The sequence below is a fragment of the Kogia breviceps genome, chromosome 19 (genome assembly GCF_026419965.1).
Source record: "Kogia breviceps isolate mKogBre1 chromosome 19, mKogBre1 haplotype 1, whole genome shotgun sequence".
Lineage (NCBI taxonomy): Eukaryota > Metazoa > Chordata > Mammalia > Artiodactyla > Physeteridae > Kogia > Kogia breviceps.
In genome coordinates, this window is record NC_081328.1 from 48,767,065 (window position 1) to 48,791,821 (window position 24,757).

Genomic DNA, 24,757 nt, shown 5'->3' on the forward strand with positions numbered 1-24,757 from the left:
AGGTCAGCACCCACCCCCGCCTTACTCAAGGGTTAGCTGTACTTGAGAAAAACCCCAAAAGTACTCATATGATTTAATTTAAGTTAGCCTAACTTTTAAAATTATCTTTACAGTTCAAGCCAAAGGTGAGAGTCAATAATAACCTCTTTCATTCTGTCCATCAGCTTTAGTGTCATTTACTGAACATCACACGAGGTATAGAATTGTCCTTCCTTAAAAGGCAGCATCAAGCTCTCATGATTGGACCACTTATTTTATGATCTTCAGTTCGCTTATAAATATTTTTCCTCTGTTTTGGAATATCGTATTGCTGGCTTGGCTTTAAAAGGCATTAAGTTACCTGCAGTTCGCTCCATATTTTCTATATATTAGGAGTAGAGCTAACATGTATGATCTGCTCAATATCTTTGCTAATAAAACCTATTTATATACAATCTACATTCTCCAGAATTCTACTTCTAGGCTTCTCTTTTCCAAAGGAAAACATATGTTGGCTATATTTTATGAAGGTGAGAATAAAGAAATAATATTAACATTTTTTTTTTTTTGGAAATAAAAATTTACTTTTGGGAAATAAATTAACTTTTTTCTTGGTCAGCAGCTTTCTTAGATCTTTGTCACTCTCTCTCTCTGTTTCTTAATTCTCAGAACTGCTTTGAGCTTTACATCCCCGACAATAAAGACCAAGTGATTAAGGCCTGTAAGACGGAGGCTGACGGGCGAGTGGTGGAGGGGAACCACACGGTGTACCGCATCTCGGCCCCAACACCTGAGGAGAAGGAGGACTGGATCAAGTGCATCAAGTAGGTGGCAGATGAAAGCGGCGACCTCGCCTCTCAGATAGTGACGCTCCAGCTGTCCCGTGAGCTGCCCGTCCTGCCTCAGCACCCCGCGTGCTGAATCCTTAGCGAGTAGTTTGACTGTGATTCCCTGGTGACTTTTCCCTGGGTCTCTGGATTCTTGACCATTGAGCGTTTTTAAGAGCGCACCTCACATCTAGGTTTCCCAAGTGCAGCTCATGGCCCCAAAGAGGGGGCAGGTGGGCAGGCTTATAGGCACAGGTGCCACTGGCCAGACTGGCCTTTTCATGTCTTAGGAAGTGGGTTTCATCTTCATGGTGCCAGCTCAGTGAGGATTGTAACCGTTCCCTTTTATAATTTCTTAATCCTGTGCGACACTGTTGTCCCATTTACAGATGGGCGGACTGAGGCCCTTAGAGGGTAAGTAATGAATGCTTGTCAAAGTCACGCGGCCGTGATCCGGGGTTGCGAGGCAGAGCCTCATACTCCCTGCTGAGCTGGGAGGAAGCGGTGGTTCTGGGGGAAGGGAGGTGTCCACGGATCCTTGGATCCAGGGCCCCTCCTGGTCCTCGCTCCACCTGTGTCACCGCGCTTTATCACAGGGGAGGTGTCCTGCCCCGGCAGCTCCTCCTCCCCACTCCTCCCCGGGGCTCTGTGAACCCCGACCTGGCCGCCATCACACCCGCTGCCCATCACCACACCCATCTTGCTCCTCGGAATGCATCCTTGCTCTCCCCGCCAGGGCTGCGTCCATCAGACATGACCCAGCCGTTTCCTTAGGGGGTCCCCATTACTGAGCCTCGAGACTTCCCCTGGAGACCAGTGAGGCCGCACTGACCGGTGACCAGGGCCCCGCAGGTCCTGCATCGCCCCGAGTGATGGGCCTTCTCCCACCGGGGCCGCAGCCTGCTCCTGAGGGGCTGGGCACGCTCTAGTTTTTGGCACCTCTACTAAAACAAGTGTAGTGTTTGGGCCAGGGTTAAATAGTGGATAAACGGCTGAAGGGGGGCGAGGTGCTGGTCGGGGGAAGGAGCAGATCGTTTATTCCCACACACAGAGTCTCTGAACGTTGTGCGGTTCAGACGGGCGGGACAGGAGAGCACCGGTTCGGAGTCAGGCCAGCCCTTGCCGAGTTCCTGCTCTGACTCTCAGCGTCGCCTGCCCTCCTCCCAGACCCTCAGCTTTCTCACCACACAGCAGTGAGAGGCGGGGCTCCCCGAGGACTCCCGGGGACGGTGCGGCTCCCTCCTGGATGATGGTGTTAAGGCACAAGGCTGTTCTGGGGGTGAGACAGGTGGCGCAGTGCTGTGCTCAGCACGCCGCCTGAACTCTGGTAGCCCTGGGGGATGACGGCTGTCGGAAGTGTGGTGTCATCAGGGGCCGTCCCACGTGCCGTGGGGCCCATGAAGCACCGCAGCGTTTCTGGCATCACCACCAATAATGAGGCTCAGGGGTCCTCTGTGCTGGACGCACCCTGAGGCCACGGAGAGCTCCTTTCCCATGTCCCCGTACCCTTTTTTTTACCACGTGTTTTTTGTAAAAATACTTGACTCTTTAATCCTTATGAAATGTATTTTCTGCATGTGGTTTGAAGTAAAGGATGTAACCTTATTTTCTCAAGTGAGTGGCTGATTGTCCTGATACCATTTATTAATCCATTTTGCCCAGTCTGAAGCGCTCTCTTTAGTGTGGACCAACTTCCTGTGTGTGCACGGAGACCGTGTCCCTTGTGTCTCTTGGCCTGTGTGCTGTCCTGCGTGATCATTAGGGCATCAGAGCAGGTGTTGACAGGATGGTGTGTAGCCTCCCCCAGCTCATTGTTCTTCCAGAAAGGCTCTGTCTGCAGGTGTACATCCTGCCTTCCGTGTCATTGTACTTCGGGAGCCAGAGGACCCGAGCCCTCCTTACGGTCACGCTTGGAATGGTTCGGTACCTCCGTCGAGGTGAACGCAGAGCCTGCTCGGGGGTGGACCCCGACGTCTGCCCGGAGCTGGCCTCACCTCCTTGTGGGGGCTGCAGACGCTGTCCCAGCTCCGCGGCCCAGCGCCCTTAGCCCCCCCCCGCAAGAGCCCTGCGAGGGCGGGCGCTACAGGGTGGCTGTCCCCAGGTGACAGATGAGGACACAGGCACAGCGAGGTGAATTCAGTCGTCCCGAATCACAGACCCGAGCCTTCTGACTGAGGGAGCCGTCCTCCTCCACGCGCGGTGCTCCGCTCCAGCCGCCCTTGGCTCTGATGCTCTCCCAGTGAAAATATTGGGGCAGAGGCGCCAGAGGAGGGACCTGATCGCATGGAAGCTCTTCACGATGTTGCTGGAAAGGTTTTTGCAGAAGGTCAAGTTGCAGGCACATTTACTCTCATCAGTGCTCTTCCCAGGAGTTTCCAGCTACCTCGGTCCTGGTGCTCTGGGCACGTGGTCACACAGAATCGCGTGTCTCTGCAGACAGACCTGCAGCGCAGCGACGGTGGCCGCTGAGTGAGAGCTTCTGCTGCCCGGTGTCTTCTCCGCTCTGCCTTCCCGGGGCTGGGGCGGAGTGTCTCCAGGGACCACGTGAGGACGGCCGTGAGAAGGAGCACACGTATGTGCAAGGCCGGGCCAGAGTTTCCAGCCCCAAGCACCTCACTGCGTCCTGGCCCCCGTCACGTGCACTGGAGATGTCCCGCGCGTCCCTGGGGGCTTGGCCCACCCAGGAAGCGGAGGTGGACTCACCCTAATGCTCTGAAGGTGGAGGCAGGATTCCCTCCCAAGCACTCCGAGTGGTCAGATGCCTGCGTGGCGGGGTCCCTCGGGATGCATTCTGGGTCCTGTCCATCTCCTGCCTGCCCCGGAGCTGAGTTGCTGTTTCGCACGGACACATCCTCTCTGTGAACGGGGCCCGGTCAGTCCGCAGGAGCCGTCATGCACCTGGTTAAGTATGGTCCACAGTCACGTGGGCTTGTGACTGGCCCAGAAGCTGGTTGACACCTGGAATACTACTTCTCAGGAAAAGCAAATTCAACTTCAAAACGTCGATCACACCTTGCTTGAAAGTGGAGAATGACAAATACAGAGGGACGGCGAGTGGCTGAGGCCTGCCATCACCACCTGTGCTGGTGTCTCTGGGGCCAGTGCAAGGGCTGCTTGGGCTCCCTCCCCACCAGGCTGTGGACACAGAGCAGGCTGCTGGCCGCTTGCTTGGGCTCCGACTGCCCAGTGATGGGTCTTGGCTGTCGAGCTGGTGCTCTTGGGGACTCAGAAGTTGCTCGGTACAGACGGTGGCCGCCAGTCAGATGCACCACGTGCCAGGGGACACATGGGGTTGTGTGGTGGTCACTGCTCCAGACAAATGCCGCTGTCATGACGGAACTAAAGCAGTGCGCTTGTTTTGCTGCGTTAGAGCCCAGCTGTGAGGGCGTAGAGGGTTCCTAAACTTAAATTGATTACTTGGTTGAAACAGGCAGTAAGCACCCCACAGTGATCTTGTCGCCTGTACCACGTGTCTCCCTCAAAACTTGTCTTTTACGCCACATGTGGACACAGTGAAGGTTGATGCCGTGACATGGCCTTTAAAGGGACAGTCAAGCAGGGAGGGGGTCTGGGGCACGGCTGCTGCTAGGAAGCCCCTGCCTGGGGTCGTGTCTCCTGGTCCTGTTCCTCAGTCTCCTCTGCTTTCTCCCCTTTTCTGTGTTGCAGGGCAGCCATCAGCAGGGACCCTTTCTACGAGATGCTAGCCGCACGGAAGAAGAAGGTCTCTTCCACGAAAAGACATTGAGTCTGCGCAGCCAGCAGGGCTGGTGTGCCCAGCGAGTGAGGCCCGGCGAGTGAGGCCCGGTGCAGCCTCCCCGCCTCCCATGCAGTGGGAGCATCTTGCCAGGCATCGCCCTGAATTCCTAGAGACTAGCTTCAGCTTTTGCTAATTTTTTTAAGTGGGAGAAGGGTAGGCAGCTACCCTTGGAGAAGGGGGCCTGATGCCGTCATGCTTGGGTTTTGAGCCTTTCTCTCTAAAAAGAACAGAGCTCCTGTCGGCCACGCTGCCTCCCCGCAAGTCTCCACTCAACAGGTCTTATAGCAGAGCTCGGAGCCGACCATTTACCTCTCGGTTATCCCCTGGGAAGAAGCCTTCAACCCTGCACCATAAATATGTGTACCCATATCTTATTATATGTTAAGAAAAAAAGTGGAATGGAAGAGAAGCCACATGCTATAAAGATATATTTTTGTTTTTTAAAGAAAGAGAAAGAGAAGGTAGAGCTGTCCAGGCATTCTGCCTGTCTACTTCGGGAAGCTTCTCCCTAGAGAAGAAGCTCCCTGGGCCGCCGCTGTGCGTGTCAGCCCGGGCAGGGGCAGGGGCCGGGCGGGCCCCCTCCCCGCACTTCTGGGGCCTCATCTGGGCGGGGGGGGGGGGGTGGCGAGAGGGGGGAGGGGGCCGCGCGGCGAGGACAGACTCGGGGCCTGCAGGGCAGCACCGGCCACTCCAGCCGATGCTTTTCCTTCCAGGTGCCTGGGGAGCACTGCAGGGGGAAGGGAACCCACCCCCCCGCCTGCGCTGTTCTTTCTCTTTCAGGATTCATTCTTGTCGGGCTTTAAAATAGTCAGCATTTTTCCTTGAGCTACATACCTAGTAACCAAAACTGTGAGGAAGGTAGTCCCATCAGAGATTCCGGGATAACCTGTTTCTTATTTGGTTTTTCTTCCTCCTGCCCCTGAACTCCATTCCTCGTTTTAGAGGAAGGAGCAGGTCCGACCCGATCACCTTAGGGCTTCAGCCTTTTCTGCCTCCGAGCTGGCCTTCACCTGGACTACGCCGTGCGTGTTGCACTGGCCCTTGGAGAGGAGCGGGCCTTCATCTGCGCGGCAGGGGCAGGTGCGGGGAGCCGGAGGGTGAGTGGTCGGCCTCCCGCTGGAGTCGGCCTTGCCCTCCTAACGCGTGGCCTGAAGGAGCCGTGGCCGCCGCTCTCCTGCTGTTCTCTCAGGGACTCTTGTCCGGGGCCCGGCGCCCAGTCCAGGCAGAGCAGGGCTGGCCGAGCCATTGCAGCGCCAGTGTGACCCTGGCTCCTCTGACACCTTCCGGGCGGGCTCACATCTCTGGAAGTAGCTTTTGTAAAGGGGAGTGGTGGGGTCACTTTCTGGGGTCCCCCCTTCATGTAGGTCCTACCTGGAGTGGCTTCAGGCGTTTTAATGCCAGAGCTCGTGAAGGTGGCAGAAGAGGGTCCAGGCTGGGAACCTGAAATTTCTGGGCGGGAGAACCAGGGTGGTGCCAGCCGAGGTCCAGGGGGTCTGGGCCGGTGCTGGAGCCCCTCTGGCTATCCAAGTCCCTGGCCCTGGTTCTCACGAATATTACCTAGACAGAGAGGCACCTGGATCAGTATTAGTCTATTTATCAGAGGTGTAAATAATCCATGTATAGTTTTTCTCCTTTTAGATTATTTTGTATTTGTTTTAAAAAAAAAGTTTTGTCAAAATATAAAGAAATGATTGAAAGTTGTTGACAGGGTTTTTTAAAAAATTATAATTATTCCAATCGTTTTTTGTTTGTCTGGTTTTTTTTTTTTTGCATTGTAAACTAGCGCCAAGGAACTGCAGCAAATAAACTCCACATCTGCCCAAACCGCTTTGTTGCCTGTGGCGTTGCTTCATGCCCAGATGGGCCCTGAGAAGGAAGGTCGTGCTTGTCAGGTGCACTTCCACGGGAGGATGTGTCACTTGAACCTCTCGTCTTAAGTCTAGTGATGATAAAGATGGGAAGTGGCGAGGATGGTTCTGTCTTCCGTTAAGGAGAGCGGAGCAAAAATGATTATTAGCATAGTCATTCCCCGCCCCCCCCCCCCCGCGCTTTTTGGAAGAAGAAACAAATGTCGGACATCAACTTTAAGATCAAGAAATGTGCCTTCAGCCTTTATGATACATTCTTAGTATTATTTCATTTTCCAGATGTGCCTACATAACGCCAGGGAAGAGTCACAGTGAGGTAGAGCTCAAAAGTTGAGAAGACATTCAGCATAGCATCTCAGGGTAAGGAGATGGACAAGCTTTAGCCTGTCCCCTCGGCTGGTGGTTCATCAGAACGTGCAATGTAGAGTTATCATGTGATCTAGCAATTCCATCCCAAGGTATATGCCCAAGAGAACGGAAAGCATGTCCACACAAAAACTTGCACACGACTGTTTGTAGCAACGTGATTCACAACAGCCAAAAGGTGGAGACAATCTAAATACTCATCAACTGATGAGTGTGGATGAACAAACTTTCGTCTGTTCGTACGAGGGAGTATCATGCAGCCACAAAAAGGAGTGAAGTACAGATTCGTGCTGTGACACGGCTGAACCCTGAAAACGTTATGCTGAGTGAAAGAAGCCTGACACAGAAACCCACAGTTTATATGATTCTTTTCATATGCCGTGTCTTGAAAAGGCAGATCTATGGAGAGAGAAAGCAGATTGGTGGTAGTCAGAGGCTGGAGATGTTGGGGAGAATGGGGAGTGACTGCCCATGGGTACAGGGTTCCTTTTCTGGGGTGTTGAAAATATTCTGGAGTTAGTGGTGTTGGTTACACAACGTTGTGAATGCACTAAATCCCACTGAATTGTACACTTTAAAAGGGTGAATTTTATGATAAGTGAATTACATCTCAGTTTTAGAACAATAGCAGTGAACAAATGCCATCACTTCCCATGGTTTTACTGGTTCTCAAAGTGTGGTTCCCTGGTCAGGATCTTCAGCAACATCTGGGAATGGGTTAGAAATGCACGTTCTCAGGCCCCTGCCACACCGACTGAATCAGAACCTCTTGTTCTGGGGCCTGACACGATTTTTAACAAGTTCTCCAGGTGCTTCTGGTGCCCAGTAATGTTTGAGAACCACTGCCTTGAACAACCACTCTGATTCCTTCTGTTAGCAAACTGAGGTTTGGTCGCTCATCGTTTAAGAATCCAATGTTGAGAGACAAATGTTGGGTAAAAGGAAAGATATTAGCTTTATTGAGGAAGCTGGCAATCCTGCAGAGAAGGTGAACTCATGTCCCAAAGAACCAATTCCCCCTTGTCGACTGGGGGCAAGAGCTTTTAAAGGGGAGTTTCAGGGGTTCACAGGCGGGGTTGAGGGGCCATATGCAGAACAGCACAGTCAGCTCTGACAGTCTTGAAATTGCTCATGCAGAGGTCTGATCAGTGTCACCTTGATTCTTTTGAGTACAGTTAATCTTCGACTCCAGGGTCAGTTTGTTCACATTTCCTTGAGGCCAGTTCTTGGAATAGTGCAAGATGGAGCAGCTTATGTCTCATGGCTACAGTCTAGTCATCATGTAGCTAACTTCTTCCTCCTGGTCGGTGTTTCAATATCTGCAAAGCAGCTCAAAGGATATGGATCAGAATATTATCCATAGCCCCTAAGGAGGAGCTAAAGGTCCTTGATTTTGTTTAATGGTCAAACTATTATTATTTTGTCTTATTTGACTATTTTCCTCTGTTCCGAATTTTCTCATTTCTCTGATTAAATTTATTCTTTGGCTAAAGTTCTTCCAGACAAGAGGCAGGTGGAGGACATGGGGAGGGTGGGTGTCTGTCCCAGGAAGGCCCCATAGGGTCCTGCGCCATTACACTTTCTTCTCTTCATTGCTAGGCATACATACATATATACAGACACACACACACACACACACACACACACACACACACACATCAGGCTTAGTGAGGTATAATTCTGTACCATATAATTCACCCATTTGAAGTGTACAATTCAGTGAGTTGGTATATTCACAGAGTTGTTCAGCAATGAACACAGTTTTAGAATGTAATCATCATTCCCAAAACAAACCCTGTTGTACCCATTAGCATTCACTCATCTCCCCACAGCTCTAGGCAAACACTACTTTCAGCCTCTGTGGATTTGCCTGTCCTGGACATTTCATAGAAGTGGAATCATACACTGTGTAGTCCTTTGTGCCTGACTGCTCTTAATTAGCACAGTGTTTTCAAGATTCATCTGTGTTGTAGTTTGTGTCAGCACTTCGTTCCCTTTTATTACTGAATAATATTCCATTTTATGGATACACCACATTTTTATCCATTCATCCATTGGTGAGCATTGGGTAAGTTCCACTTTTTGGCTACTCTGGACAATGCAACCATGAACTTTCATATGTAAGTTTTGTGAGCGTTGCTGGAGTTTTTGACAGTTCATCCTGTTGCATCTATGGCCTTGCTTGCCATTTACTTCTCAGCCGAGTGCCTGCCTCAACTCCCTCCTCTTGGCTTTGATGGACAAGTCTGGGCTCACCTACCTCTCTGCCAGCTCAGTGTCAGGCTCTTTCATTGGCCTCTCTGCCCACCCACCACCTGCTGATATTCCCCGGGACTCTAGCCTCTAGTGCTCATAAGCTTCCTGGGTAGGTGACCAGTCACGTGGTTTCAACTGCTCCTAACCAGCTGGGCCCCCTAAATGTGCCTGTGTGATTCCTGTCTCTCCCCAGCACCCCACAGGTGGGCACTGGGCCTCCCACACTCAGCGTGTCTGCACCTGAGCTTATGCTCTGATTGCCCCAGGGGTGCTCCGTGTCAACATTTTCCCCTAGACTTAGCCTCGTGGGTGATTTTTTTTTAAATTAATTTATTTTTGGCTACACTGGGTCTTTGTTGCTGCGTGCGGGCTTTCTCTAGTTGTGGTGAGCGGGGGCTACTCTTGGTTGTGGTGCATGGGCTTCTCACTGCAGTAGCTTCTCTTGTTGCAGAGCACGGGCTCTAGGCTTGTGGGCTCAGTAGTTGTGGCACGTGGGCTCAGTAGTTGTGGCTCACAGGCTCTAGAGTGCAGGCTCAGTAGTTGTGGCACACGGACTTAGTTGCTCCACAGCATGTGGGATCTTCCCGGACCAGGGCTCGAACCCGTGTCCCCTGTGTTGGCAGGCAGATTCTTAACCACTGCACCACCAGGGAAGCCCTCATGGGTGATTCTTGTCCTAGCACATCTTTACTCTGGTGGCTGCAAAATGATGAGCCCCACCTCCACTGCTCCCTCCAGTGACCAGTTGGCCCTCGGCATCCTGGCTGTGAGGAGACTTTCCTTTTCCTATTTATATTCCTGTTAATGGCACAGATGCATGGATTCCTATTTCCAGAGGTCTGTAACTTATTATTATCCTTAATGAATTTGATGCTCAAAATGTCCCAGATTTGGCCAGTGGGAGCCCCATCCATCAGCTCCATGTCCTGTGACATGTCATGCCCTGCATTTTCTTAGCACTGACTCCCTTCCTGGCATCACAAAATATTTCGGGATCACCTTGTACCCACCCTGCCTCAGCTCCAGGGTCAGCCATTTCTCTGAGGGGTGCTGGTTCCTTTTAGAGACCAAGATCTGGGCTCTAGGTGTGCTCATTGCTCCTGGGGTGTCTTTGCTTCTTTGCCCTTTCAGTGAATAGGGCTGGGAAATGTGTGCATAGATAACACATGTATACATACACACACACTAGGGCATGTACACATATATGTAACAGCACATACCTCATTGGGCTATAAGAGAATGAATGAGGTTGATGCACATTTTAAAAAGCCAAAAAACAGAAACAATTCTTAGCCCAGTGCCTGGATATGGAACTCAGTTTAATTATCATCATCGTCGTCATCATCATTATTTTCATTATTATTGAAAACTATGAAATGCTTTGCTCATCCAACAGGGAAACTTTGATCCTCCACGTGCCGTGCATGAAATCCCAGTTTGGGGTACAGAGCAAGGGGCCAGCTGACTCACCCCCTCACTCCAAGCTGGTGGACAGCGGCACCAAATGGACAGACTTCTGCTTAAAACGTGATGTGTGGATGTGCCCAGCAGCTGCCCCTTCGTACTGCAGAATGTCAGAGCCCTCCCCAAAAGCGCCAAAGAGATGCTTTGGCGGAAGGGGAAATGCTCTGAGCAGAGGATCACATGCAAGCGATAAATGCTGCTCCTGCAGGAAGTGCTCTGCTGTATCTTTTCTTTTTTAGGTTATTCGGGTGTTGGCACAGCAAGGAAAGTACGGGGCCAGCCGCCACTTCAGGCTACTTGACACCATGGACTCTGCCTTGCGGTTCCTGGGGAGGCCATTGTCTCACGTTACAGGACCGTGATCTCCTCGCTGGATGCTCTTGGCCCCCCAGCATAGACAAGCCACAAGCAGCTCTGTGGTCAAGTCTGTGCTGTGAAGTGTCTCTCTCTCTCTCTCTCCTTTCCAGCCGAGGGTTCTGCTAGATTTTCATGGTTTAGATCAACTCCAGCTTCTACTTGGAGCGAGCTGTTTCCTAACCTGGTTAAAACAAGCGGGCTGCTGGGTGTGACCCGCTGCAGAGAAGACAGTAGAAAACCTCGGCGCCGTGAGCCACGGACGGTCATGTGACTTGGGTACCAGAACTTGTGTCCCTGTACCAAGAGGGACAAGAGTGATTGCAGCCAGACTAGCCTTATCTTCCTTAATGTAGTCCTCCTCTTGGTTCGCTGCATTGCATCACACAAAATCTACTTTCTACTCTTGGATTAGACCTTTGTACAAATTCAGTTGAAACAGATCTGTTTATGTTTCCTACGGGTTCAGAATTCTGCTTAGCATCCTCCTGACAAGCGTCGTTAGCGGTTATTCTACACAGTCTCCTCCGATCTTTATGCTCTTAAGCACGATGTAATTACAGTTTATTGAGCACCTGTGTCCTGGGCCTTATCATTCATTTCTCCACTGTCCCCGACTAACCGCCTAAAAAACTAACATCCTGCCAGATGTTAATAGGTGCCCCTGAGTGTTACACAAACAGGTTTAGGACATGCCGGTTTGGGCCACGTGGCCAGCGTCCTTTCCTGCAGCCTCTCCGTATCTGCAGGTGTCCAAAGCACGCAGCGTCTCCTGGACCTTGTGCATGGTTCTCCCTTGCAGGTGGCATCTCAGGAGAAGCCAGCGTTCCTTGGGCCGGCGCTGCCCTTATCTGGTCCATTCACCTTTCTCTGATGACCTGGGTAAGCCCGGCCCTTCCTGACTTCGGGGCTGTCACTGCCTCTCTGGCCAGCTCCACTTTCTTTGGGATTCTGGCCCTGCTCGCCTCCTAGTTCTGGCTCTTTTTTGCACCTTTCCTGGTTATTTCTTCCTTCCAGCCTCTGGGCTCTTACAGTACCTCTCATGGACCGTCCGTCTCCTGCCTCCTGGCCCCGCAAGTCACTCTGCCTTCCACTTGGAAGTCCCTCCACCTCCATCTTCCTGGGATGCTCCTGCTCGTCCCTAAGCTCCCAGCTGGGCAGCCCCGCCACCAGGAGTCTTCCTGACCCTCATGCACCATTCGCTGCCAGCGCCCTGGCCTCTCCCCATCATGATTCACATCATGCTGACTCTTTCTTTTCTGTTTGGAAAGTAACGCTCTGGATTGTGCAGCTTGCCGAGTTTCACATGATGACCCTGAATTTTAATTTCGCAGCTGTTTGTCTCTCAGCCTCGGCAAAATCCACGGGACCTTTCCTCACTTCGTGTTCACAGAACAACCCACGGGGATCGGGGAGGGGAGTGCTGCTTGGTCTTACACCAGCTCGGTGAACTCAGACTGGCTCAGTCCCAGGCCAGCACCAAAGGCCCTTCCGGAAGCTCTGCGGGGGCTTCTCCCATTGTTCGTGGCTTGATTTTACGTGGGGGCCGTCCGCCTCTTAGGCCTTGTTCTTTTTTTTTTTTTTTTTTTTTTTTTTTGCGGTATGCGGGCCTCTCACTGTTGAGGCCTCTCGCATTGCAGAGCACAGGCTCCGGACACGCAGGCCTAGCAGCCATGGCTCACGGTCTTAGTTGCTCCATGGCATGTGGGATCTTCCCGGACCAGGGCACGAACCCGTGTCTCCTGCATCGGCAGGCGGATTCTCAACCACTGCGCCACCAGGGAAGCCCAGGCCTTGTTCTTAAAGGGCCCTTTTACTGGGGACTGAGGGCCAGAGAGGACGAGTATTGACCCAAACGCTCTCCCAGTTTAGCGAAAACGTCTGGATTCAGGGACCAATTCTGATACCCAGTCCGGCCCCCCGTGACCATAGCCCTGCCTCGTTAGGGTGAGGCCCACGGGGCAGGGGTGTTCTGAGTGGCCTCTCCACAAAGCCGTTGGGGCCCCGTGAACACAGGTAGCTTCGCCGAGCCTGGTTCTGTCCTGTGGGGTTTAGGGAACGAGCCCCGCAGAACCGCTTGTTCGTGACTCCGAGCGAAGTGCAGCTGGGGTCTCCGGGAACCGCTGTGTGATTTGCCCTTCACCTTGGCTGCCAGGAAGCCCAGAGTCAGTGTGCCCAGGGGCACACTTCCTCAAATGACTTGTCAATCCTGCTTTGCACTTTTATTTTTGTTAATAGACTTATTTTCTTAGAACAGTTTTAGGTTTACAATAAATTGAGGGGTTGGCCCAAGGATTTCCCATAACCCCTGCGCCTACACCTGCATAGCCTCCCCCGTTATCAGCATCCGCCACCAGAGCTCGTAGGGTAACCGATGAACCTGCATCGACACATCATCACCCAGAGTCCGCAGTGTACATTAGGGTTCACTCTTGATGTTTTACATTCTGTGGGTTTGGATAAATGTGTAATGTCATATATCCACCATTATATAGCCTGTACTTTCCACTTTTAATCGTGGTTTTTTTCAATATAAATTTATTTATCTTTGGTTGAGTTGAGTCTTTGTTGCTGCACCTGGGCTTTCTCTAGTGGCGAGTAGGGGCTACTCTTCGTTGCAGTGCGCAGGCTTCTCGTTGCGGTGGCTTCTCTTTGTTTCGGTGCACGGGCTCTAGGCACGCGGGCTTCGTTAGTTCTGGCTCTTGGGCTGTAGAGCGCAGGCTCAGTAGTTGTGGCGCATGGGCTTAGTTGCTCCACAGCATGTGGGATCTTCCCAGGCCAGGGCTAGAACCCATGTCCCCTGCATTGGCAGGCAGATTCTTAAGCACTGCGCCGCCACCGGGGTAGTCCCTTAATCGTGTTTTTTGACCCTTTATCCTGTTTTATCATTACCATAGTCTATATTAGGATTTATAAGCTCATTCACTTTTTTTTTTTTTTTAAAGAGGAAGTTTGTGAATAAAATAGGGGCAAAACTTTAAAAATTGCCTGAATACTTAGTCCATTGTTGGGCCTATCAGACGCTTGCTTTTGTGTCCTTTAGGAGTTGTGTAATGCTTTCTTTGTGACTATTTGAAAAGGGAAGTGGAACCATCTACTGCGGAGTACACGGCACTGAAGAGATGCAGGGTGGCTTCCCGGGGGAGCTCTTGAGATTTAGCAACGTATGATAACATCACTTCTGACCCCAGCCTCTTGTTAGGGGTCAGAAAGGACAGAGAAGTCCTTTCTCAAAGTGCCCCGGGAGCATTCGTCACAATTTCAAATTCTGTCCCCTCTCTGCCTTATTAGATTTTGCTGGAAGCCCTGTGGTTTGAGGGCAGAGGGAGGACACCCTCTGAAAACCTGGGGGCACTGGCCGGAGAATGGCATTTCTTAAAGGAATAGACGTTACAGATGATGTGGAAACAAGACCACAATTTTTGTCACTGTCATTAAAATGGGGATATGATTCCGAGAACTCTCAGCAGAGAGCTTGTTTTGAGAACCATCCAGAGACAGAGAAGTGGCCCCTGCTTCCCTTGCTGCCCTGCCTTTGCAAGGGCCACGTGCTCCACAGGCTGACCTCAGCCTTTGGACACTGGTGGGCTCTGCAGGGTGAGTGGTTTGTGCAGGCCAGCCTGTCTGCTTCAGCACCATCTCCCCAGACATCAGCAGAACGTGGTCCCTCTTATAAGGTCACCCTGTATCGAAGGAGCGGCAGGGGTGGAGCCCTCCTTTCAGCAGCCCCATGGACCTGACACCACCACGGGGCGTGTGTGGGTAGGTTGTGCTGCCAGCGAGGGTTCCAACGGCATCTGTCAGAGCCAGATCGTACCTTTCCTGTTCCCTTCACGCTTTAAGCCAGTCTCTCCCAGAGGCATCGTGTGTCCCCCATCTGAAGGCTCACTGATCATCTTATAGGAATCAATGCTGTGTCTCAGTCTGTTTTCTGAATCAGGGGTGAAGATACAGCCCCTGTTGAGAATGCTGGACTTCATGAATCAGCCCTCTCCAGGTGAAAAACTGTCATTTCTTTGCAGGGAAAGGTACATGTCTGGCAAAAGCTTATGTATCTGTATCGCCCAGAACCTCCAGGGAAGTGGTTCTTATTACCTGTGGGCCTTGGCCCCTCTGTGAAGCTAATATAAGCTACAGACGTTCTCCCCAGAAAAGTACAGAGAGAGCCCCAAGTGCGAAGTCGGTGGAGTCCCTTCCACGGCCCCAGGTTAAACAGCCCCCGTCTGAGCCTGTGTTCGCCAAACTCAGGGGCGCCCGGATGGACTGCGAAAGGAGGAAGCCTTGCATTTCAAAGTTTGCTTTTTCACTCTGTGTCTGCTCCCTATGTGCTCAGTACCTATTTAAAGAATGGGAATTCTTTAATTTGTCTTAGCCTGCTCAGGCCACTGTAACAAAAAATACCACGGACTGGGCGGTTTAAATGACAGAAATCTATCCCTCACAGTCCTGAAGGCGGGAAGTCCAAAGTCAAGGTGGCAACCAGTTGAGTTCCTGGTGAGGCTGTCTTGCCTACTCGCTGTGTCTTCGCATGATGGAGAGAGAGGGAGAGAGAGAGAGGAAGCAAGCTCTGCGATCTGTTGCTTCTGTTTCTCTGGAGAACCCTGACTTACACAGACGGCAAAGAGAAACATGGGAAGCAGCCCCCTTGGGAAGGAATTCACTGACATGAGTCTGGGCAAATGTACGGGGGCAGAGCTGGACCTCACGTCCTTTCATCTGCTTTACTAACTTTATGAACTCCTCGGCCTGCCCAGGTGGCGTCAGCTCTTCCCGGGCACGTATATGCAGTTGACTCAGGTTGGCACCAAATCCACCCACACCTGTAAAGTATCTGCCCGTTGACGGCCGCTGGCATCTTAGCGTGGTGCCCCTCCCTCAGGCTCAGGCGTTGGGTGCCACCTTCCCTGCTCACTAGAGGGGGACGGTTGTGGGTCTGCTCGGCGGTGCCGGGGGACTCCCTCAGAGGCTGCGGGCCCGCGCGGGGATGGCAGATGCCAGATGTCACAGCCGGGGAAACACCTCACTGAAGTTCAGATGTGCAGTGGATGGGACCCCGGGTCTGGGGAGCCTGTCGAAACAGAAGTTCAGGTGGTGTGCCGTGGGGACGAGGTGACTTTGCTTGACTTGGACTCTGGATTGAAATATAAGGAAGCAAGGAGCTAGTCCAAGTCACCAAATATTTCTTGGAGGCAGCCAGTCAGTTCCCAGGGAGCGGAGCCCAAACCTCAAGTAAATAGCCCTTGCCTGTTTCTTAGGTAGGTGCAGGTTCCGGGTGAAGAGGATGAGGCTACGTGCAAATACTGACACTGGTTGGTGGGTGTCTTATGTAATTGGCCCTGTTAAACTTTCTAAGCAATTACTGCTTATAACTTTACCTGTAGCTTTACCTTTAGCTTTCAAAGGTTGGGTCTGGGAATGGCTACAGACAGAAAATGTGATGTGGGTGGTGTGTTGGCAAAACTCCCATCTCCTACTTCTCCCTTACGTTCACACACAACTCTTCACTCTGACGCTTCTGCCACCAGATGTGTGGGAGTTGCCCCCAACCGAGCATTCTCTGTGACACCAGCTGGATGTCCTACGACTGAACTCAGTTCTGACACTGCCTACCCGGAGGTGGCGTCAGATCCCACAGGTGAAGGGCTCAGTCCCACAAGGCTGCCCCCCCACAACCTCCGACGCCCAGAATCGAAGGAGGTGGGTCCCCGCGTTAACCCACCACTCTGTCCAATTTGCCTGTAAACCGGCGGCATATGTACTTATTTATAAATATTTCTTGTCTATATTTATTTACAAATATTATTTATATTTATCATTGAAATTTTAAAACTACAGAAAAGCACAAAGAACAGCACAAAAGCACGGGGGGCCTCCCCGTGCGCTCACAGGAAGAGTGGGGGCAGGCAGGGGGGGCAGAGAAAGCTTCCTTGAAACCCACAAACCTCTCCTGACAGAACAAGGCCTGCAGCCACTGTGGGAAGAGCTACAAAGCCTGCCACCCCCGGGTCACAGGTGGAGTCTCATTGAGGCTGGAGGAGCAGATACCCTCTGCCCCTCGTGGGGAGGTAGAGGCCATCAGAGATCTCCTACCACTGGGAAGGGAAGGGCCACCAGAAAACCCCACCCTGAGATGCAGGGACATGGGGACTGAAGCCCAAACCCAGCAACAGAGAACCCCTCTCCCCACTGCCTGGTGCCCCAGCCCAGCCCAGGCTGGAAAGTGTCCAGTAACAGCGTCCACTGCTGCGGCAGGGGGAGGGAGCCCCACTCCGAGGGGCAGGCTCATCACGAAATCCCAAGAACAGGAACGCTGAGAAAAGTTCTTTGGCGCCCAACGATCACGACTGAATTACCCTCCCTGAGGTCCACCAGCTGGGTTTCCTTCTTGCCCGTGGCCGCACTGCTGCATGAGTCATTCGATGCTGGGAGGTGTTTCGTTGTCGATCTGTCCACAGGTTTTTGTCTCTTCTGAATAAGCTGCCATGAACTTGCACAGACAAATCTCGGTGTGGACACGTGTTTCCATTTCTCTTGTAAATACCCAGGAGCAGGGTTGCCGGGTCTTGGAGCGTGGGCATCTTTAAGGAGACCACTGAACTGTTTTCCAAATAAGCTGTCCCTCACATTCCCAGCGGCAACGACCCGAGTCCCAGTTACTTTGCATCCCTGTCAATATTTGGTATTGTTGGTCTCTCTGATTTTAACCACTTTAGTGGGTGTGTGATGGTATCTCATAGTGGTTTTAATTTGCATTTTCCTAGTGACTAATGATACCGAGCATCTGTTCATTGGCTTGTTCCCTGTATTTCTTCTTTGCCGAAATGTCTGCTCAAGTCACTTGCCCATTTTTTTTAAAAGTTCAGGTTGCCTTCTTCTTAAAGGGTTGTAAGCATTCTTTACATAATCTGGATACAAGTCCTTGATTGGATATATGTGTTGCAAATATTTTCTCCCAGTCCAGGCCTTGCTTTTAAAAAAATTTTTTTTTTTTTTTTTTGGCCACACCGTGCAGCGTGCAGGATCTTAGTTTCCCGACCAGGGATGGAACCCATTCCCCCTGCAGTGGAAGTACGGAATCTTAACGACTTGACCACCAGGGAAGTCCCTTAAACTTTTTAGTAGTGTTTATTGAAGGGCAAACGTTTTTAATTTTGATGAAACTATTTTATCAATTATTTTTCATTTATGATTTGTGCTTTTGGATTCTAAGAAATCTTTGCCTAACCCAAGATCACAAACATCTTCTCCTAGAAGTTTTACAGGTTTACCTCTTATATTTAGGTCTGATCCATCTTGAGTTAATTTTTGTATATGGTGCGAGCTAATGGTCAAAATGAACACCTTGGCCTTGTTCCCGATCTTAGGAGAAAGCGTTCTGTTTTTTATCGTTAGGTGGGATGATAGCCTTAAGGTTTTTCAGAGATGCTTTTTATCTTAAAAAGGTTAAAGATGTTCTCATATTTTCCTGCTTTGTGGAGAGTTTTACTCATGATTGAGCGCTCAATTTGTTAAATGGTTTAACAAATCAATTTGTTAAATGGAGATTCTGCATAGGTGCAGAATCTCATATGATTTTTCTCTTTCAGTGTATTAATATGGTGAGTTACACTGAATAATATTTTTAGTGGTAAATCAGCTTTGTGCCCCTGGGATAAAACACACTTGGCCATGGTTGTTGTTGTTGTTTTATTATTATTTTTTTTATTTTTTATATTTGGCTGTGTTGGGTCTTCGTTTCTGTGCAAGGGCTTTCTCCAGCTGCAGCAAGCGGGGGCCACTCTTTATCGCGGTACCCTGGCCTCTCACTGTCACGGCCTCTCCCGTTGCGGAGCACAGGCTCCAGACGCGCAGGCTCAGTAGTTGTGGCTCACGGGCCTAGTTGCTCCACGGCACGTGGGATCCTCCCAGACCAGGGCTCGAACCCGTGTCCCCTGCATTAGCGGCAGGTTCTCAGCCAGTGTGCCACCAAGGAAGCCCCGGCCATGGTTTTTAAAAACGTATTACTGGGTTCAATTTGTTAAATATTTTGTTAAGGAGTTCTTGTATCTGCATTCATGAGGGATAAGGTGATATGGTCATTTAATCCATTAAACTAAATTGTCAGCTCCATGAGAGCAGAGAGTCTGCCTCTTCGGGTCATCTCTGGGTTCCCAGCTCCTAGACAGTGCTTGGCACATAGAGGACCCTTGGGACCTATCTGTTAAATAAATGACGATTAATGATTGCATGACAGTAAGTCACAGGTTGCTTTATGCCGGACAGGATTGTGTGAATAGTTTATCAGAACTTGTTTTCTGTAACCCGAGGGAATGGGATTCAGGTGCGTTAGTAGCTTATCTGGTTGTTCTGACTCTTAAAGTGGTCCAGATTTGTAAGGATGGAGGTGAGCTGAAGATATAAGAGGAGAAGCAGCGTAGGAAGGAGAAAGAAGGAAGCCGTTTCTGGGATTTCACCCCTGTCTTCTGATCCTTGACCCATTTCTGTCCACCTGAGGGGTGCTACCTGTTCGCTAAGCTCCCCTCCCTACCCCTGGATTAGGCAGCTGCAGCCCTTTTCCTTAAAAACCTGGTGGCTCCCGGTGCCGTTGCGTCACCTTTGTGCACAACCTAAACAGACTGAGGGCAGGGCAGCTTATCCGCCAGTTGCAGTCGGCTCTCATGCTTTCATTTCCATCATCATTATTGCTGAATATTTACTGGGTAAATACCACGTGGATATCACTCTGCTGTGCATACTGCCCTTTATTTGTCTGGCGTTTCATGTAAGAAATCATGATGATTATCTACCGACTTCCTACTGTCATAATAAACATATGATTTCTTTGGTTAAGTAAACTCAGGACCCTCCTTGGAGGCAGACATTTGCACAGTCAGGACACTACAGTGAGGTAGTGCCCAAGGTCCCCCGGACAGCACATGGTGCACACAGGATCTGCGTGCCATTCTGATGATCGGGACACCCTCAAGCCAGTCGTGGACTCAGGTAAGCACCTTGGGCTACTGCTCTCCAGGTTGTGTGACTAAGACACTCATTTTCTTATCATGTGTTTGGAAAGTGGGATGTTTTACAATAATATGCAAAAAGGTAATGTTATATTGATCTTGTCTCTTCCTACACAGATTTAGTTAAAAAGTCTAGTCTAAGTGGGAGTTTAGGGGAAAACCCATGGACACAGTGGGTGTATATGGTCAGGCCATTTAAGATGGCTCTTTCTCTTTCTCTCTGTACATCCCCTTCTTGACTAGTTCCTGCTTCCCTCACGTGACTACCCAGTCCTCTTCATTCTAGGGCTTCAATAGTCCCTGGTAACTCATGAGCCCACCTGATGTGAATTCCCCCAATAAACGGTAGCCTTCTTCTCCCCTGAGTAGCCAAGGCTACTGCCGTGTCCTGCCTGCCATCTGCCATACACGGTGGGGTGTCACTCCAGGACCCTTTGTGTAAGATCCCCTATCCAGTGAAGCACTGATGTCTCTGTGCTGTCTCCAGGCTCTTTCTTCAGTCTTGAGGCTGGGCAACTATTGGGTTGGCCAAAAAGTTCGTTCGGGTTTTCCATAGCATCTTACAGAAAAACCCAAATGAACTTTTTGCCGACCCAATACAAAGCTTGCAGGACTCTGGGGTGCAGCCCACCGATGGGTGAAGGACTTTATTTGAGTGAATGGATTGCTTATGGGAGATGCAGGGAGTAGACCTGTCATTCAAATGATAGTCTGATACAGAATCCTAGATGCAGAGAAAATTCTAAAGACCTGTTGAAAAATGGTGAGAGCTAGAACAAGAGTGCAGGAGACCATCTTCAGTTAATTTAGTTGTGGAAGCTGCATCTCTGACACTGAGCATTTTGGCCACCAAGAGTTCGTCGTTTTAGGTTCCTGCTCTCGGCTGCTTGGCTGGGACCGTTGACTAAATACATTCTGGATGCTCAGAGTTGGTTCAGGTTCACAAAGAAGGGGACACATGCAAATGGTAGGCTGAGGGACATTGCATCAGTGTCCTGTCTACACAGTGCCAAAGTCTAAGAGATTATGTCTGTCAACTTTGCCAATCAACATACGACTCCCAGGTCGAATGAGGAAGTGTATTCAGACGGGGGTGAAGAACAATCTCGTTTTTTTTTTAAGTCAACCATTTATGGTCACTTTCATATGATTGTTTACTGCACAAATCATATTACCCATAAAATCGAACAGAGTCCTGAAATATGTATGCAAACTATGGTCTAATTCACCAGCAAATCCTTTCTTGATTCAGGATGGAGAGGAATTGGTTTTGAAAGAGGTTGGAATAGTTCATGCAGGTGGAGCCCAGGTTAGCAAGGGGCATCCCAAATGTGTTGGGCCCTGCCTTGTTGAACATTCCCAAAATGCAGAATGACAGGCTGAGTGATAGGGTCATATTGTTCTTAAGAGGCGTATAACCTACAAGAGGCTTGGGTTGATGTGGTCCTAACCCAGCTTAACTCTGAGATAACTTCAGCTCAAAGCTGCATAAAAGCCTTAGGACTTTTGTTCCAGTCACAAGAGAATAACTGGGGTGAGGCTTGACTTTCCACTGTGTAAAGCTGGACAAATAGAACATGCAGATGTCTGCAGGCATTGGACAACAGGCAACACAGGACTGTAATTTTGAGAGCAGAGAACACACGAGCAGAAGCCACCATGGTTGTCTTGGCTTTCTGACTTAGGGGCATTTATGTGCATGGTTTGGGGAGTGGGTCCCAAGCAGAATGGTGTTCTTGCTGAGACTTCTGTGATGCCAGAGTGGCTGAAATATGCAAATCAGGGTCCCAGAGAAGAGGGATCTGCACAGAGTGGGTGGTTCCAGAGGTCTGCATGGACATTCACTGCAGATCCTTGTGTCTTAGTCCATTTGGGTGGCTAAAACAAAATACAATAGACAGTGTATTTACTTCTCACACTTTCAGAGGCTGGAAGTCCAAGATCAAGTTTCTGGCAGCTGTGGTGTCTGGTGAGGGCCTGCTTTCTGGTTCACAGATGGCTGTCTTCTCACTATATCCTCATATGGCAAGTGACAAGGGAGCTCTTGGGGATCTTGTTTGTAAGGGCACTAATCTCATTCAAGAGGGCTCTACCCTCATGACGTAATTACCTTTTATTTTATTATTTTTATTTTTTTAATTGAAGTATAGTTGATTTATAATGTTGTGTTAATTTCTGCTGTACAGCAAAATGATTCAGTTATACATATATATTCTTTTTTTATATTCTTTTCCATTATGGTTTATCATAAGGTATTGAATATAGTTCTTTGTGCTATACAGTAGGATCTTGTTGTTTATTCCTAGTTACCTTTTAAAGACCTACTTCCAAATACTATCACATTGGGGGAATAGGTTTCAACATATGAATTTGGAGGGGGCACAGATATTCAGTCTATTGCACCTTGTCTGAGGGCTGGGCTGTACAGGTGCAGGGTAAGACTGTGAGGGCCTAGCAGAGATTGCCTGATGCAGGGCTGAGAACCAAACATGATACTGGAGGTATCTATCATGCTGGGGAGCATTAGTTGGACTTTCAGCCCAGCCAGTGTGGAAAGACTTTGCATTCAGGTGTGACCCCAGAAAGGCCAGGCCTTAGGAGAACTGTATCCTAGGACTATGTTCAGGACAGAAATAGACCTGCCCCACAAATGATAAATCAAGCCTGATAGGACCAAAAGAATCTGCCAGTAATTTAACTACCTGCCAGAAAAAAACAAAACAAAACAAAAAACCTTAACACTCTTTAAAGGAAGACAACCTAATCCAGATTGCCTACAATGTATTTTCATACTTTCCAGCATATAATAAAAAATAACTAGACTTGCAAAGAAGCAGGAAATTATGACTCATACTCAAAAAATTTTAAAAAAATCAAGTAGAAACAGACCCCAAGATGAACTAATGTTGAAATGAGCAGACAAGGATTTTAAAACAGCTGTTATAAATATACAATTAGTTGATATTTAACAAATCTAGGAAGGTAATTCAGTGGGGGAAAAGGAAACTTTCCAACAGCTAGGGCTGGAACAACGGGATAAACAATGGAAATAAATCAACCTCAAGCTCTACCTCATAACATACACAAAGATTATTTTGAGATGGATCATAGACCTAGTCCCAAGCCTAAAACTGTAAAGCTAAAACTATATCATACAAGAATATTCTCATGACGTTTGGAGTAAGCAAATATTTCTTAGAGAGGATGCAAAAAATACTAACCATAAGATTTTTTTTTGGCAGTACGCGGGCCTCTCACTGTTGTGGCCTCTCCCATTGCGGAGCACAGGCTCTGGATGCACAGGCTCAGTGGCCATAGCCCATAGGCGCAGCTGCTCCGCGGCATGTGGGACCCTCCCGGACCGGGGCATGAACCCGTGTCCCCTGCATCGGCAGACGGGCTCTCAACCACTGCGCCACCAGGGAAGCCCCATAAGATTTTTTTAAAAAGAATAAATTAGACTTCTTCAAACTACAGCCTGGGGGGAAATATTTGCAATACATAGAGCTGGCAAAAGTGAGAAATAATAACTCGGGGTGGTTTTGATTTGTATTTCCCTGACTCCTGGTTATGATGCACACTCTTTTGCTTTGCCCATTTGAATTTCCTCCTCTGTGCATTGCCTGTTTATGCCTTTTGACTATTTCCCTTTAGGGGTGTCTTTAAAAAGTCAAGTTGTAGGTGTTTTTGTGATGTTAAGTGATATTAAACTTATGCTTATAGGTGTACTACAAGTATTTTTCTAAGCCTAATATTGACCTTTTGATTTTATTTGTGTTAGGTTTTCCAAAATTTTAATTGTATAGAGTCCAATATGTCCATTTTTTCTGTATAGTTTTGAGTTTCTTGTCTTATTTAAGGAGGTTGCCTTTGCTCCAAAATAAATAGTCCCCTAAATTTTCTTCTAATATTTAATTTTAATTTTCTTTCTTTGACCTCTGGATTTTTAATCCATCTAAGGTTTATTTCTGTTTATGTTATGAGGAAAGGATCTAAGTTTATTTTACTCCAGAAAGGTAACTGATAATGCCAACACAATCCATTAATTAAATCATTCTTTTCGCACTGCATTGAGATACTACTTTTATCATGTGTTAAATTCCCATATATTTTTGGAATGGCTTCTTTTCATGTGCCAAGAGTACTCTTTTCATTACAGTTGTTTCCAAAGGAGCTATTAATAGTTGGTGAGTAAACCTCCCTTATCGTTCCTCAGCTTTGAGATGTTCTTGGCTATCCTCAGACATTTATTCTTTCTTAGAAGCATTAAAAGTACTTGTTTCTAGTTTGAAAATCACAGATGGGGTCATAAGGCCAGAGAAATACCAAGGCATGCGGCCCAGAGCATAAATGGGAACTGTTGTTTCTCTTCACAGCCAGTTTTGTTCATTTACCTGATCCAAGGGCCATTTAGGGGGAAATCCTTTGCAAATCAATTAGAGCAGCTTGCCAGAGAATGGCTGTAGTTGACCGATCACAGCTGATCAGCGGCTCTTGGACAGAATTTTGAGTGATGGTGTCATTCTGAGAGTTTTGCAAGAGCTGCTGGAGGCAGCTGGTGTGGGCATGGAGGGGGCCTCCCGGCCAGGGACCTTCCTGGTGGTTCTGACCCCCGCCCTCTGTCAGGATCATGTTCTTGTGTCTCCTGGAGATGCCCCTGGGTGTCCTTCTTCTAACTGGACTGACGTCAGCCCTCCAGCCCCTGGTGATTCCATCCTCAGCCCTGTTCTCACTACCCTGCTGTCCGGGTAGCTCCCCTCACCCTCTATGACCTCAACTCCATTTCACTGAGGCAGCTGGATGCTAAGACGCTCTTTAGAGCTGAAAGAGAAAAATAATTAACATCAGTCTGCATTGAGCAAAACTTCCTTCTGACACCACGGC

General features: G+C 49.3%; 1 protein-coding gene and 1 long non-coding RNA gene across 7 annotated transcripts in view; both read left to right on the forward strand.

Annotated features, from left to right (window-relative positions):
* Window positions 1–6,387, forward strand: part of CYTH1 (cytohesin 1) — a 77,847-nt gene extending 71,460 nt beyond the window's left edge. For 2 of the 6 annotated variants that reach the window (XM_067020537.1, XM_067020541.1), the window contains exons 12-13: window positions 649–803; window positions 4,473–4,975. In XM_067020537.1, the coding sequence (XP_066876638.1) occupies window positions 649–803; window positions 4,473–4,551 (234 nt within the window). In that variant the 3' untranslated portion in view covers window positions 4,552–4,975. Of the gene's footprint in view, window positions 1–648; window positions 804–1,195; window positions 1,224–1,857; window positions 2,409–4,472 lie in introns of those variants that run through there. The other 4 variants (XM_067020540.1, XM_067020539.1, XM_059048502.2 and 1 more) reach the window with 4 other exon arrangements.
* Window positions 6,388–6,710: 323 nt separating this feature from the next.
* LOC136793150 (uncharacterized) lies at window positions 6,711–13,419 on the forward strand. Its single transcript, XR_010838030.1, has 3 exons — window positions 6,711–6,791; window positions 10,450–12,432; window positions 12,663–13,419. It is a non-coding gene; the product is annotated as an uncharacterized lncRNA (long non-coding RNA).
* Window positions 13,420–24,757: the final 11,338 nt, after the last annotated feature.